Source organism: Hemiscyllium ocellatum, chromosome 6 (assembly GCF_020745735.1).
Source record: "Hemiscyllium ocellatum isolate sHemOce1 chromosome 6, sHemOce1.pat.X.cur, whole genome shotgun sequence".
Lineage (NCBI taxonomy): Eukaryota > Metazoa > Chordata > Chondrichthyes > Orectolobiformes > Hemiscylliidae > Hemiscyllium > Hemiscyllium ocellatum.
The window spans coordinates 117,828,135-117,840,929 of NC_083406.1; the positions used below are offsets into that span (position 1 = coordinate 117,828,135).

General features: G+C 45.5%; 1 protein-coding gene across 1 annotated transcript in view; it reads right to left on the reverse strand.

The window, feature by feature from the left end:
* Window positions 1–12,795, reverse strand: part of myo7aa (myosin VIIAa) — a 182,976-nt gene that overhangs the window by 149,625 nt on the left and 20,556 nt on the right. Inside the window, exons 6-8 of the mRNA XM_060826303.1 lie at window positions 8,401–8,522; window positions 6,863–7,005; window positions 572–685 (exon numbers count right to left, since the gene is read on the reverse strand). Coding sequence (XP_060682286.1) covers window positions 572–685; window positions 6,863–7,005; window positions 8,401–8,522 — 379 coding nt within the window. The remainder of the gene's footprint in view (window positions 1–571; window positions 686–6,862; window positions 7,006–8,400; window positions 8,523–12,795) is intronic.

The following is a 12,795-nucleotide window of genomic DNA, read 5'->3' on the forward strand; positions in this document are numbered from 1 at the left end:
TGTAGATCAGGCTAGGAAAGAGATTCCCTTCCCTGTAGACAATTACGGAACTATATGGATTTTTATAACATATCGATCAAGGGTTACATGGTCACCATTAGGCCAATTCCAGACTTTTATCGAGTACAAATTGCACTCTCTGTCACAGTGCGATTCAAACCTGTGTCCAGAATGTGGATTACTACTGTGCCAGCTCCTTCACTAAAGCAAAGAGGAAATGATTGTGGGACATTATTTCAAACAACAGATTCGGACGTAAAGTTTTAACTCTTTAACCAGTTGGTACAGATTATCTGGTCAGTATCAAGTTGCTGCTGGAGAGATCCTATTGTGTGCAAACTGCTGGCTGCCCAGCCGCACAGTGATTATACACCATGAGCTGCCAATTGAATTAGAATATCTTCAGATTGTCAAAGGCACTACATAAATGCAAGTTTTCCCTGCAAATCTATGAATCTGCCTTTAATCATTCAATCCTACCCTTTCAGGATTGATGCATACAACATCTCTCAAATTGATCAGCAACCCCGCCCCTCTGCCCCGCCCCCTCCCCACCCCATTCGGCTCTCACCATTGTTAAATAAGTGTAATCCGTAGCTTTGCTCAGACCCAGTGCCTTCTTCTGGTCCATGCTCATTCCCATCAACATACAGTAAAAGATGTGATAGTTCCTCTCCCCTTCAGCCTGCAGAAGAAAAAGGAAGAAATTTAAATTAAAGAACATATTTGTGGAGGACAGTAAGTTAACTAAACTGATCATCTCACTACTGAAGGTGGAATGGGGTCCCCGCCAAAGGGCCCGATTCCTGGGAATAGATTTCTCTTGATATTCAGCAGGCCCCATTACACACTTCTGGGATGGTGTGTGTTGGGAGGATGTCTTCCCCCATTTCTGCAGGCAACTGGCTGTTTAAGAGTCATACAGCACAGTAACAGACCCTTCGGCCCAATCATTCCATGGTGCTGCATTTTGAGAAAGCAAATCTTAGCAAGACTTATACACTTTATAGCAAGGTCCTAGGAGTGTTGCTGAACAAAGAGACCTTGGAGTGCAGGTTCATAGCACCGTGAAAGTGGAGTCACAGATAGATAGGATAGTGAAGGTGGTGTTTGGTATGCTTTCCCTTATTGGTCAGAGTATTGAGTACAGGAGTTGGGAGGCTGTATAGGACATTGGTTAGGCCACTGTTGGAATATTGTGTGCAATTCTGGTCTCCTTTCTATCAAAAGGAAGGATCGTGTGAAACTTGAAAGGGTTCAGAAAAAGATTTATAATGATGTTGCCAGAGTTGGAGGATTTGAGCTACAGGGAGAGGTTGAATAGGCTGGGGCGGTTTTCCCTGGAGCAGAGGCTGAGGGGTGACCTTATAGAGGTTTATAAAATCATGAGGGGTATGGATATGATGGATAGCAAAGGTTTTTTCCCCCCAGGGTAGGGGATCCAGAACTAGAGGGCATAGGTTTAGGATGAGAGGGGAAAGACATAAAAGAGACCTAAGGGGCAATATTTTCACACAGAGGGTGGCACGTGTATGGAATGAGCTGCCAGAGGAAGTGGTGGAGGCTGGTACAATTACAACATTTAAAAGGCATCTGGATGGGTATATGAATAGGAAGGGTTTGGAGGGATATGGGCCGGGTGCTGCCAGGTGGGACTAGATTAGGTTAGGTTGGGATATCTGGTCGGCACGGACGAGTTAGGCCGAAGGGTCTGTTTCCGTGCTGTACATCTCTATGACTCTATGACCATAATCCCAAACTAAACTAGTCCCACTGCCTCACTTCCATTCTCCAAAAAAAGGTTTCAGCTAGTTTTATTCAATGCTATTTGGCCATTCAGCCCCCTCCCCAGCACCCCACCCTCCTCTCCCCCACTCCATACCCACTCATCACGTATACTCAACCGGTCAAAAACTGTTTAGAGATTAAAACAAAACCACAAGCAGCCCACAGGAATGCCATCTTACACACATTTGATAAAAGAAATCAAAAACTCTCATTCACAAAAAAAATTAAATGGCCTCAAATTGTCAGTTGTATAAACAAACAAAAAAAAAACCTCTATTCAGTCACCACAAAGACAAAGACAATTAAATCCCACAACAGTCTCTTGAAACTGCCAATTGAAGAGGACCTCAGCCCCATCCCCTGCTCTTTGCCGAGATAAGCAGCTTTGGAACTTTTGAAAATTCTGTCAAGCATTCCTAATAAACACAGCTATGGAAATATCATGAAGTGTTTTGAATTGTACGAAGAACAGATTTTTTTTTGAGTTACCTATTTAACAGGAAGAAACAATCCTACACAAATACCATTATTTCTTCATGGTTTTGTTTTTACAGTGTGACCACTCTTCAGTCTGCACGTCTCTAAAATATACAGTCGTACCTCGTATAACTTTTACGCCTCACTACTACTAAATTCCAGAATTTCTTCACATGGCTAGGATACTGGACATAACCAGGACAGTATGTTCCCAAGAAAAATCTTTACACAACAAATTCAGTACAATACATTGAAAGACAACATAAACTCAGGCAGTACCAGTCTACAGAGTGCAGAGCAGATGGAACTGGATGTATATATGCATAGTTCACTGAAGGTGGTAAGGTAGAGGCAGCAGTAAATAAAACAGACATTGTTCTTGTCCTCTATGCCACTATTAATATAGCCAAGAGTAAGGAGGTGATATTGAGCTTGTACAAGGCACTTGTTTGTGAACATAGAGTTGTGGCTGCCACATTCTAGGAAAGATGTGAATGCATCAGAGACCGTGCAGAAGCAATTCACAAGAATGGTTCCAGGGATACGACACTTCAGTGATGAGGAGGGATTGAAGAGATGGAGACTGGTCTCCTTGGAGAGACAGAGAGCAAGAGGAGATCAGATTAAACTTCCAAAATCACGAGCGGGCTGGACAGAACAGATAAGGAGAAGCTAATCCTGTTTGTAAAAGGAACATGAACGAGAGGGGGATAGATTTAACGCGATGCATAAACAATGCAAGGGTGACGTGAGAACAAAAATCTTTTCCACCAGGTTATTACAATATGGATACACTGCCTAGGAATGTGGTAAAGTAGACAGGCAGGAGGCTGGAAGAACACAGCAAACCAGGCAGCATCAGGAGGGCTCAAAAAGGTAGAAGACAGAGGGTGGTGGAGGAGGGTTGATTTTCAGACTGGAGGCCTGTGACCAGTGGTGTGTCACAAGGATCAGTGCTGGGTCCTTTACTTTTTGTCATTTATAGAAATGGTTTGGATGTGAGCATAAGAGGTACAGTTTGTAAGTTTTGCAGATGACACCAAAATTGGAGGTGTAGTGGACAGTGAAGAAGATTACCTCTGATTACAACAGGATCTTGATCAGATGGGCCAATGGGTGGAGAAGTGGCAGATGGAGTTGAATTCAGATAAATGGGAGGTGCTGCAGTTTGAGAAATCAAATCTTAGCAGGACTTATACACTTAAATGATAAGGTCCTAGAGAGTGTTGCTGAACAAAGACACCTTGGAGTGCAGGTTCATAGCTCATTGAAAGTGGAGTTGCAGGTAGATAGGATAGTGAAGGCGGCATTTGGTATGCTTTCCTTTATTGGTCAGAGTATGGAGTACAGGAGTTGGGAGGTCATGTTGCGGTTGTACAGGACATTGGTTAGGCCACTGTTGGAATATTGCGTGCAATTCTGGTCTCCTTCCTATCAGAAGGATATTGTGAAACTTGGAAGGGTTCAGAAAAGATTTACAAGGATGTTGCCAGGGTTGAAGGATTTGAGCTACAAGGAGAGGCTGAACAGGCTGGGGCTGTTTTCCCTGGAGTGCCAGAGACTGAGGGGTGACCTTAGAGGTTTACAAAATCATGAGGGGCGTGGATAGGATAAATAAACAAACAGTGTTTTCCCTGGGGTGGGGGAGACCAGAACTAGAGGGTATAGGTTTAGGGTGAGGGGGAAAAAAAATAATGAGACCCAAGGGGCAACTTTTCATGCAGAGGGTGCTACGTGTATGGAATGAGCTGCCAGAGGAAGTGGTGGAGGCTGGTACAATTGCAACATTTAAGAGGCATCCGGATGGGTATACGAATAGGAAGGTTTGGAGGGATATGGGCCGGGTGCTGGCAGGTGGGACTAGATTGGGTTGGAATATCTGGTCAGCATGGACAGGTTGGACTGAATGGTCTGTTTCCGTGCTGTACATCTCTATGACTCCGGGAGGGAGAGAAGTCAATATTTCGGGTGTAACCCTTCTTCAGGGCTGGGAGTGGGTGTGGGGAAGATGGAGGCATGGTGGTGAAGTGGGGATAGGTGGCGGATACGACCTGGTCGATCAATGGGAGGAATGTGTAAAGATAAAATGATGCTGGAAAAGCACAGCAGGTCAGGCAGCATCTGAGGAGCAGGGAAAAAAAATTCGATGTTGTTTCAGGCAAAAGCTCTTCAATCGGGAATGAATCCGGTTGGTGGCAGGGAGCAGTGGAAGGGAGGGGGCAGGGCTAGAGAGGGAGTTGGGGGATGGGAAGAGCGGTTATTTGAAATTGGAGAACTCAAACGTCCAGTCCTCTGGGTTGTAGGGCTACCCAGGTGGAAGATGAGGTGTTGTTCCTTCAATTTGCGGTTTGGTTCGTTGTAGCAATGGAGGAGACTGAGGATGGTCATGCCAGAAAGGGACTGGTTGGGGGAATTGAAGTGGGTGGTGACTGAGAGGTCCCTATGGACCCAGCTGTGATGCTTGGTGAACCTTTCCCAGAGTTTACGTCCTGTCTCCCCGATGTAGAGAAGACCACACTGGGAGCACCTGATGCAGTAAACTCAATTTGTAAAGAGACAGGTGGACCTCTGTCTCACCTGGAAGGACTGTTTCGGACCCTGGATTGAGGTGTGTGTACCCACACGTTTTGCATCTTTTCTGGTGGCAGGGGAAAATACCTGGGGGTTTGGGCAGGGTCAGTTGGGAGAGTGGCGCAAACCAAGGAATGTCATTGGGAACCGTCTTTGCGGAAGGCAGAGGAGGTGGGGAGGGGAAGATGTTCTTGGTGGTGAGGTCTAGTTGTAGCTGGCAGTAGTGTTTATGGATGACGAGTTGGGTGCGGAGACTGGTGAGGTGTTGGTGAGGACAAGGAGGACCGTCTATATTGCATTTGGGGGAGTGGAGTGGGGGCTTGGAGCAGTGGCCTGGGGAATGGAGGTGGTGCTGTGGAGGGCAGTCTGGATAACAGAGGGGAGGAAAATGTAGCAAAAGGCACAACGGAGGCATTTTAAAAAGGAAATTAGGAGGTTTTTGTGGAAAGTAATAGCGTACAGCGATAGGAGGAAAAGACAAAGACTGGTAGGCAAAAAATGCAGACACTGGAGATCAGAGTCGAGAGTGTGGTGCTGGAAAAGCACAGCCGGTCAGGCAGCATCCGTGGAGCAGGAGAATCTACGTTTCAGGCAAAAATCCTTCATCAGGATCAGAAAGTTTGGTATATGCCAGGCCAGGTATTCAAGCTGATGGGCTGAATGGCCTCCTCCTGCCACCACAATAATTCAGAGATTCTGTGGATGCTGGCCATCATGCCTTTGAAGTGAATCCCCGGACTGAGAAAGCATCACTGGTGCAGTTTCTCTCAAATAAAACCTGGCAAGAGGAGGGGCAAAAACAAACACTAAATAAAGAGAAACAACAAAAAAAACCACAAATAACACGGGCCAACACGACAATCTGATGGGTTAGTTTCAGAAGACCAGGCCTTCAACTGTGGTAAAGTGCAGAGGTACAGCAAATACAAAACAAAGCAAGGGACAGTGAAGTGTAAGAAGGTGTTCCAAAATTCAGTGTGGATCCAAGTTTAGCAAGGCCTTAAACAAAAGCCTGTAAACACAAGTCAGACATTACACTTTCAAAAGATGCTTTGTAGGACAGTGCATTTTTTAAACTAACACTCCAGTCCCAAAACAGGGAACGGCATAGAGTGGGGAGAATAGGAATGAGGGGTGGGGGGTGATGCTGGAAAGGGATCCACGCTGTAACTGAAATATTAAAAAAGGTCTAAAGACTACAGCCTGACTGGCGAGCAGGTGAAGAACAGAATCAAATCACAAGAGCAGCCACTTGGCATGCCTGTCCAAATAACTCAATTCAGCTGGGTATTAGCCAAGTCTTTGGCTGCTGGACTACACAGTAATGGCATTTTATACACTTCCCCAGCTAGATATTAGCAAAGTGATCCGCTAGCTAAGTTGCTGTTTTCACCTGTCAATCCCTGAATGATGGTTCGTTAATTATTTATTAACCTGTAATTATTTTGTGTAACAACTTTAATTTTTCCCCAACACCATAGGACCTGTACACCGTGTGGAAGCAGGCCATTCGACCCATCAAGACCAAATCAACTCTCCAAAGAGATCCACCCCCTTACCTTACCCCTGTAATGCTGCATTTCCTATGGCTAATCCAGCTGGCCTGCACAGCTCTGGGACAATTTATGGTTGATCCACCTAATCCATGGGTCTCTGGACTGTGGAAGGAAACCAGAGAAAACCCATGCAGACACAGGGAGAATGCGCAAACTCCACACAGACAGTGGAATTGAACCCGGTCCCTGGCGCTGCAAGGGAGCGGTGCTAACCACTGAGCCACCCTGCTGCCCTTTTTCATCTATAATCATGGATACAAATAAAGTTAACTCTGAGCTCCAATATTTGAGTCAGTCAGTCATCATTGTATTCTTAGTTATTTTCACTCATGATGTGCAAGTAAAGGCAGCATTTTATATAAAAAAAGGCAAAGCCTTCCATTCTTGCCCGTGATCACTCGATTAGATATACCATTCCTCCTTCTGCAAAAGATGCTAAAGGAAGTTGAGCTTCCTGTCATAAGAGTTACCTGTCTACAGACTCGAGATTTCTCCAGCAGGTACTGTTCAATCTTGGCTCCCTCAATGGCACCCCTCTTGTTAAAGTGGATGTCGATGTACTTCCCAAAACGGCTAGAATTATCATTCCGGATAGTCTTCGCATTCCCAAATGCTGTGGAACCAAATAATAAGCAAGTGCTGAGCTGCTGATGTTTGAAATTCTTTACTGGACTGTATTGTAAGTCTGTTCACAATATTATAAAACTTATTTCTAACTTAACCTCAGACAATAGCAAATGCTACTGATTTCCTTTTAATCCTTTGTATAACACCGCACCTTTTTTTACTCTATGGCACCATTAAATGCAGCCATTGTAAAAACTTTTCACTGTATTCCTGTCCTGGAGTGACAAATAAAGGAACTTTATTTATTCATTCAAATCAAATACAGGCCAGAGCAATACATTCTGTATGGGAAAGACTAATGAGAGATTGACAGTGGTTCTGTTGTACAACAGTGCTCAGTGCCCAAGTAGTACCATGAATAACCCTGTACCATTTCCTTCTCTTGTATTCTACTGAAGTTCCACTGCACCTTATCTTTTAATTACTCATGTTGCATACAATCTTATATGTAGCATCAAATTCAACAACTTCAACTCATAAGTACTTCCATAGCTTGAACCCAAGATCAAAGTCCCTCTACGTTCTTGTTCTGTCCTCTGTACTTCCACAGCCTCTCCCAGCCTCGTAATCTCCCATGTTCCTTCAATTCTGTCCTTTGTCACTCCCCACCCCTATCACGTTAGACCCAATGTTGGCCATGCCTTCAGCTATCTGGAGGTTTTGGGATTAACTTCCTGAACCCTCCATTCTCTTCACTCCTCTCTCATCCTTACAAAAAAAAAACAACTGATCATATCGTCCAAATTGGTGATAACCTCCTCCAATACCTCATCAAGTTCTTTGATATGCAAAAGAATCCAGAGTATCCACACCCTCCAACACCGACACTCAGGAGCAGTGTCTATTATCTGCAAGAAACTGCAGAAATCCACCCTTAGACAGCACCTTCCAGATCCACGACCACCATCATCTAGAAGGACAAGGGTAGCAGATACATGGGTACACCACCTCCTGCAGGATCCCCTCCAAGTCACTCACCATTCTGACTGGGAAATATAAATCGCCATTCCTTCACCGTTGCAGGGTCAAAATCCTGGAATTCCCTCCCCAAGAGCATTATGGGTGCACCTACAGCACATGGACGGCAGCGGTTCAAGACAGCAGCTCACCCCCACCTTCTCAAGAGGGGCAACTAGGGATGCTAGACCAGCCAGAGATGCTGATGTCCCACGTGTGAACGAGAAGAACAATGCTGAGTGTTATTCAGTTCATAGTAGGGCAGGATATATCAAAGATAAACAAGTGATTCGACATTTAACTGTCAGGGCTGCTAAACCATACAAGTTGTGTAAAAGGTCACTCCCGTTGCACCTAGCTGCATTCTCTGCTGGATACTGCATGCTCCAGAGCTCAGCACCTCGAATCGGTTTGCCCAGCTCACCTTCCAGAATGGGATTTGCTTCAAGGACCTGCTGCTCAATCCAGGAGTGCTGCCCACTAATAGCTGCCAGGAATTGTAAGATCAATTTGGTGCTCTCCGTTTTCCCAGCCCCGGACTCACCACTGCAAGGAAAAAAAATCACAACACTGATTAGATTTGCAATTCTACCTCTTGCCTTTAGCCAAACTTGGATAATAAACACCTAACACCCATTTATATCCCTTTACAACATCAGTACAAAAGTATCAAAGGAGTGAAACCGCATCAGAACACACCCACATGGTTTGTACAGTATTATGCTGCCCACTCTTAGTAATAACAGAATAGGTGAGGGATATGACATTGGAGCAGGACTCTGGACAAGAGAAGAGGGATGGAAATGGAACAAAAGATCCGGGACAGGTAGAGACAGAACGGAAAAACGTGAAAATCTCCTGTACGTTGTCCTGTCAGAATTCCAACTCAATTGAGAGCCTGCACGTGCCCCTCCCTTGGTCACAGCTAAACAGGGAGAGCTGATGTCCTACAATGGGGGTTGGCTGGTGCTACTACAATGGAGGGGAGGGGGAAAAAAAAAAAAAAGAGTTGACACTACTACAATGGGGGTGGGTGGGTAACTGACTGACATTACTACAATGGGGCTTCCAGATTTGTCTCACTAGCAATGTTGGTCACAGGAGGAGTCCCACCTGAATCCTTGGTACAGTGATACAGAGAAGGAGCATTCACAAAATCAAAAATCCTGCTTCTCCCCATACCACATATTAGGATCAGCTCTCATTATTTCTTGTGTCTTAGAAAAGGGCAATCTTTAGCTTATAAAAAACCCTTCACACCAGTCAAGTTGTTTTAATTAGATCGCTGGCATCTTCGTTTCCAGATGAACGGGCTTATCCCTGAAACGCTGACTCGCCTGCTTCCTCGGATACTGTCTGACCTGCTGCGCTTTTCCAGCGCCACCCTTTTCAACTCTGACCTTCCAGCACCTCAAGTGCCACAGAGATCGGATTGGGATTGGGACTGCAGCTTCTCAATCCCAACTAATGCAGGACTACAGTGGAATGGCAGCCCGTTCATGACTGCGAGGAAGGAAACAAATGTCTTGCAGCCAGACCCGCAGTTGGCGCAAAAGTAGGTGGAAAGGCAAGTTGTGAGGCAGTTACAAGCATTTTAGAGATATAGATAGGTTCAGTAAGTTGGCAACTAGAGTATAAATGAGGAAAAATGTGAATGTAGAAGGGAGATCAAAAGAACATAATATTATTTAAATGGAGGTAAGCAGCAAAGGGACTTGTGCACAAAACAGAGAAAGCTAGCACATGGACAGCAAGTAATCAGGAAGGGTAATGGAACTTGGGCCCTTATTTCAAGGGGGTCAGAGTATGAGTAAGGAAATCTGACTGCAACTGTACAAGGTGCTGGTGAGATCCCACCTGAGGCATAGGGAGCAGATTTGGGCCTTTATTTTCCCTGTTTCACACAGACGATCGCTGGAATGGTAGGCCTAACATAGGATCGGCTGAGGATCCTGGGATTGTATTCATTGGAGTTTAGAAGGTTGAGGGGAGATCTAATAGAAACTTAGAAGATATGCATGGCTTAGAAAAGGGTGGATGCTAGGAAGTGGTTTCCATTAGGCAGGGATACTGGGACCTGTGGGCACAGCCTTAGAATTAAAGGGGGCAATTTAGAACTGAAATGAGATGACATTTCTTCAACCAGAGTGTGGTGGGCCTGTGGAATTCATTGCCACGGAATGCAATGGAGGCAGGGATGTTTGGGGTCTTCAAGGCAGAGATTGATAAATTCTTGATCTCACAAAGAATTAAGGGCTACGGGGAGATTCCGGGTAAGTGGAATTGAAACGCCCATCAGCCATGATTGAATGGTGGAGTGGACTCGATGGGCCGAATGGCCTTGCTTTCACTCCTGCGTCTTATGGTCTTATCGAAGGAAAGATATTATTTCGTCGGAGGCAGTTCACTAGGTTGATGCCTGGGACACGCACCATCCAAATTCAGAACGATGATTCCCGGAATGGCAGGATTGTCTTCTGACCAAAGGCTCAACAGGTTGGTGTTCTACTCAGTGGGGTTTAGAAGAATGGAGAGATGATCACATTGAAACATCCCAGATTCTTAAGGAGCTTGACAGGGTCAATGCTGAGGAGGTTTCCCTTCATGGGAGAGTCCAGGACCAGAGGGTGTAGTCTCCGAATGAAGGGGCACCAATTTAAGAGAGAGATGAAGAGGATACGTGTCTTTGGAACTCCTTGCCATAGAGAGCTGTGGGGGCAAAATCCTTGTGAATATTTAAAGGCCAAGACAGAGAAATTCTTGATCAGTCGAGGAACCAAGGGTGACAGGAAAAGGAGGAAAGCAGACAGGAAGAATGGCGGACCAAACATGATCCTATCAAAAGGGCAGAACAGGCTCAAGGGGCCAGTTGGCCCAATTCTGTTCCATCTTCTCATGGCTTTACAGGCGAGGCAAATCATTTAAGGACCATCCCTTCCTAAATCACAGACGGACCAATAATCGATAATGACAGGGAACCTGCTGGAATCCAGCAACAGAGTAGTGTAACAGTATTCCATTCCCAACTGTCTGTTCAGTGGATGGAATTTCAGTGCAAAGACCACACAATTGTAGGAATGGATGGTTTTCCGCTGTATTCCTACTGCAGGCTAGATCCTACCAAGGATCAGATACTGCAATAACTGAACCACTGCAATAAAGCATTGTAGCGGAGACAAGGCTACATATTTAATTTTGACACCAGTCTCTCTAGCTTCTGGAACAAAAATGTCTTCCGCATCTAGCATTCAATCCTGACGCTCACAGGCAAAACATGTATGGTGGACAAATTGAGCGCTGAAAATGTGTTGCTGGTTAAAGCACAGCAGGTTAGGCAGCATCTCAGGAATAGGGAATTCAACGTTTCGAGCATAAGCCCTCATTCCTGATGAAGGGCTTATGCTGCTCATTCCTGATGAAGGGCTTATGCTCGAAACGTCGAATTCCCTATTCCTGAGATGCTGCCTAACCTGCTGTGCTTTAACCAGCAACACATTTTCAGCTGTGATCTCCAGCATCTGCAGACCTCATTTTTTTACCCGGACAAATTGAGAGATCAATGTGTGCCTTACTCCTTGGTGTTCAGGCAGAAATAAATCAATCTTGGTTCTTCCCAATGGCCAAGAGTAATGGCCACTTACAATCACTTTAGATTTGGAGTCAACAGTTTTTTTTTAACAAACTATAAAGACCATATTTGATTTATTTCACTTTGCTTTTGTTTCTGAACCGAAAAAAGGATTTTTTTTTAGAAAAGAACAAAGGAATAAGAAAGGACTCACTGTACTTCTTTAAAAAAAATTACTGGAACTTAACTCACATGCAAGCTGTTGGGATTGGGGTGGAGGGGAAGCAGGGGCAGGGGTATGTTGGAGGTAGTGGAAGAGGTGACGGTCCAGCTCCTGGTGGTGGTGGGGTAGTGGAGAGGGGGTGATCCTTGGACAAAGTAAGATTAGTTATCAGCAACAGGTAGTTTACGCAGCCATAACTGCACGTTACCCCACAATCTGAAGGCCATCTGCTCGTTGCAGGAACCAAAAGGAGAGTGCAATCCTAGCTGGACAGCTTGTGGGTGTGAGCAATATAAAGAGAAGAGAAGTCTTGGGATCTCTAAAAAGGGAGGTGGAGCATGCCTTGCTCTCTCCCTGCGGTGAGAATATCCAAGAGTTAAAGGCGGCAGGTTTGTTTTTGACCACCAGCTCCTGCAGTTTAACCAATGAAGTCAGAGAGTTAATAGGATTTGTGATGCCTCCTGTGGAGAAGTCAATGGACTGAAGGACTTGGGAAAGTGAAGGAACCCAAGGATTGGGAACATTTGAAATGCTGCTCCAAGATATCCCCTCCACCCATCACACTTGCACTGTTTTGTCTACCTCCCTCTGGCACTGTTTCCCTCCATGGGCCCATCTGTCGATATCTCAACTTGTCCATGGGCGACACGGTGGCACAGTGGCTAGCACTGCTGCCTCACAGCGCCTGAGATCCGGGTTCAATTCCCGCCTCAGGCGACTGACTGTGTGGAGTTTGCACGTTCTCCCCGTGTCTGCGTGGGTTTCCTCCGGGTGCTCCGGTTTCCTCCCACAATCCAAAGATGTGCGGGTCAGGTGAATTGGCCATGCTAAATTGCCTGTAGTGTTAGGTAAGGGGTAAAATGTGGGGGTATGGGTGGGTTGCGCTTCGGCGGGTCGGTGTGGACTTGTTGGGCCGAAGGGCCTGTTTCCACACTAAGTAATCTAATTTAAATCTAATCCACCATACATGCTTTGCCTGGGAGCATCAGGAATGGGTGCCAGATGAGGAAGACTTTTTGTATCAGGAG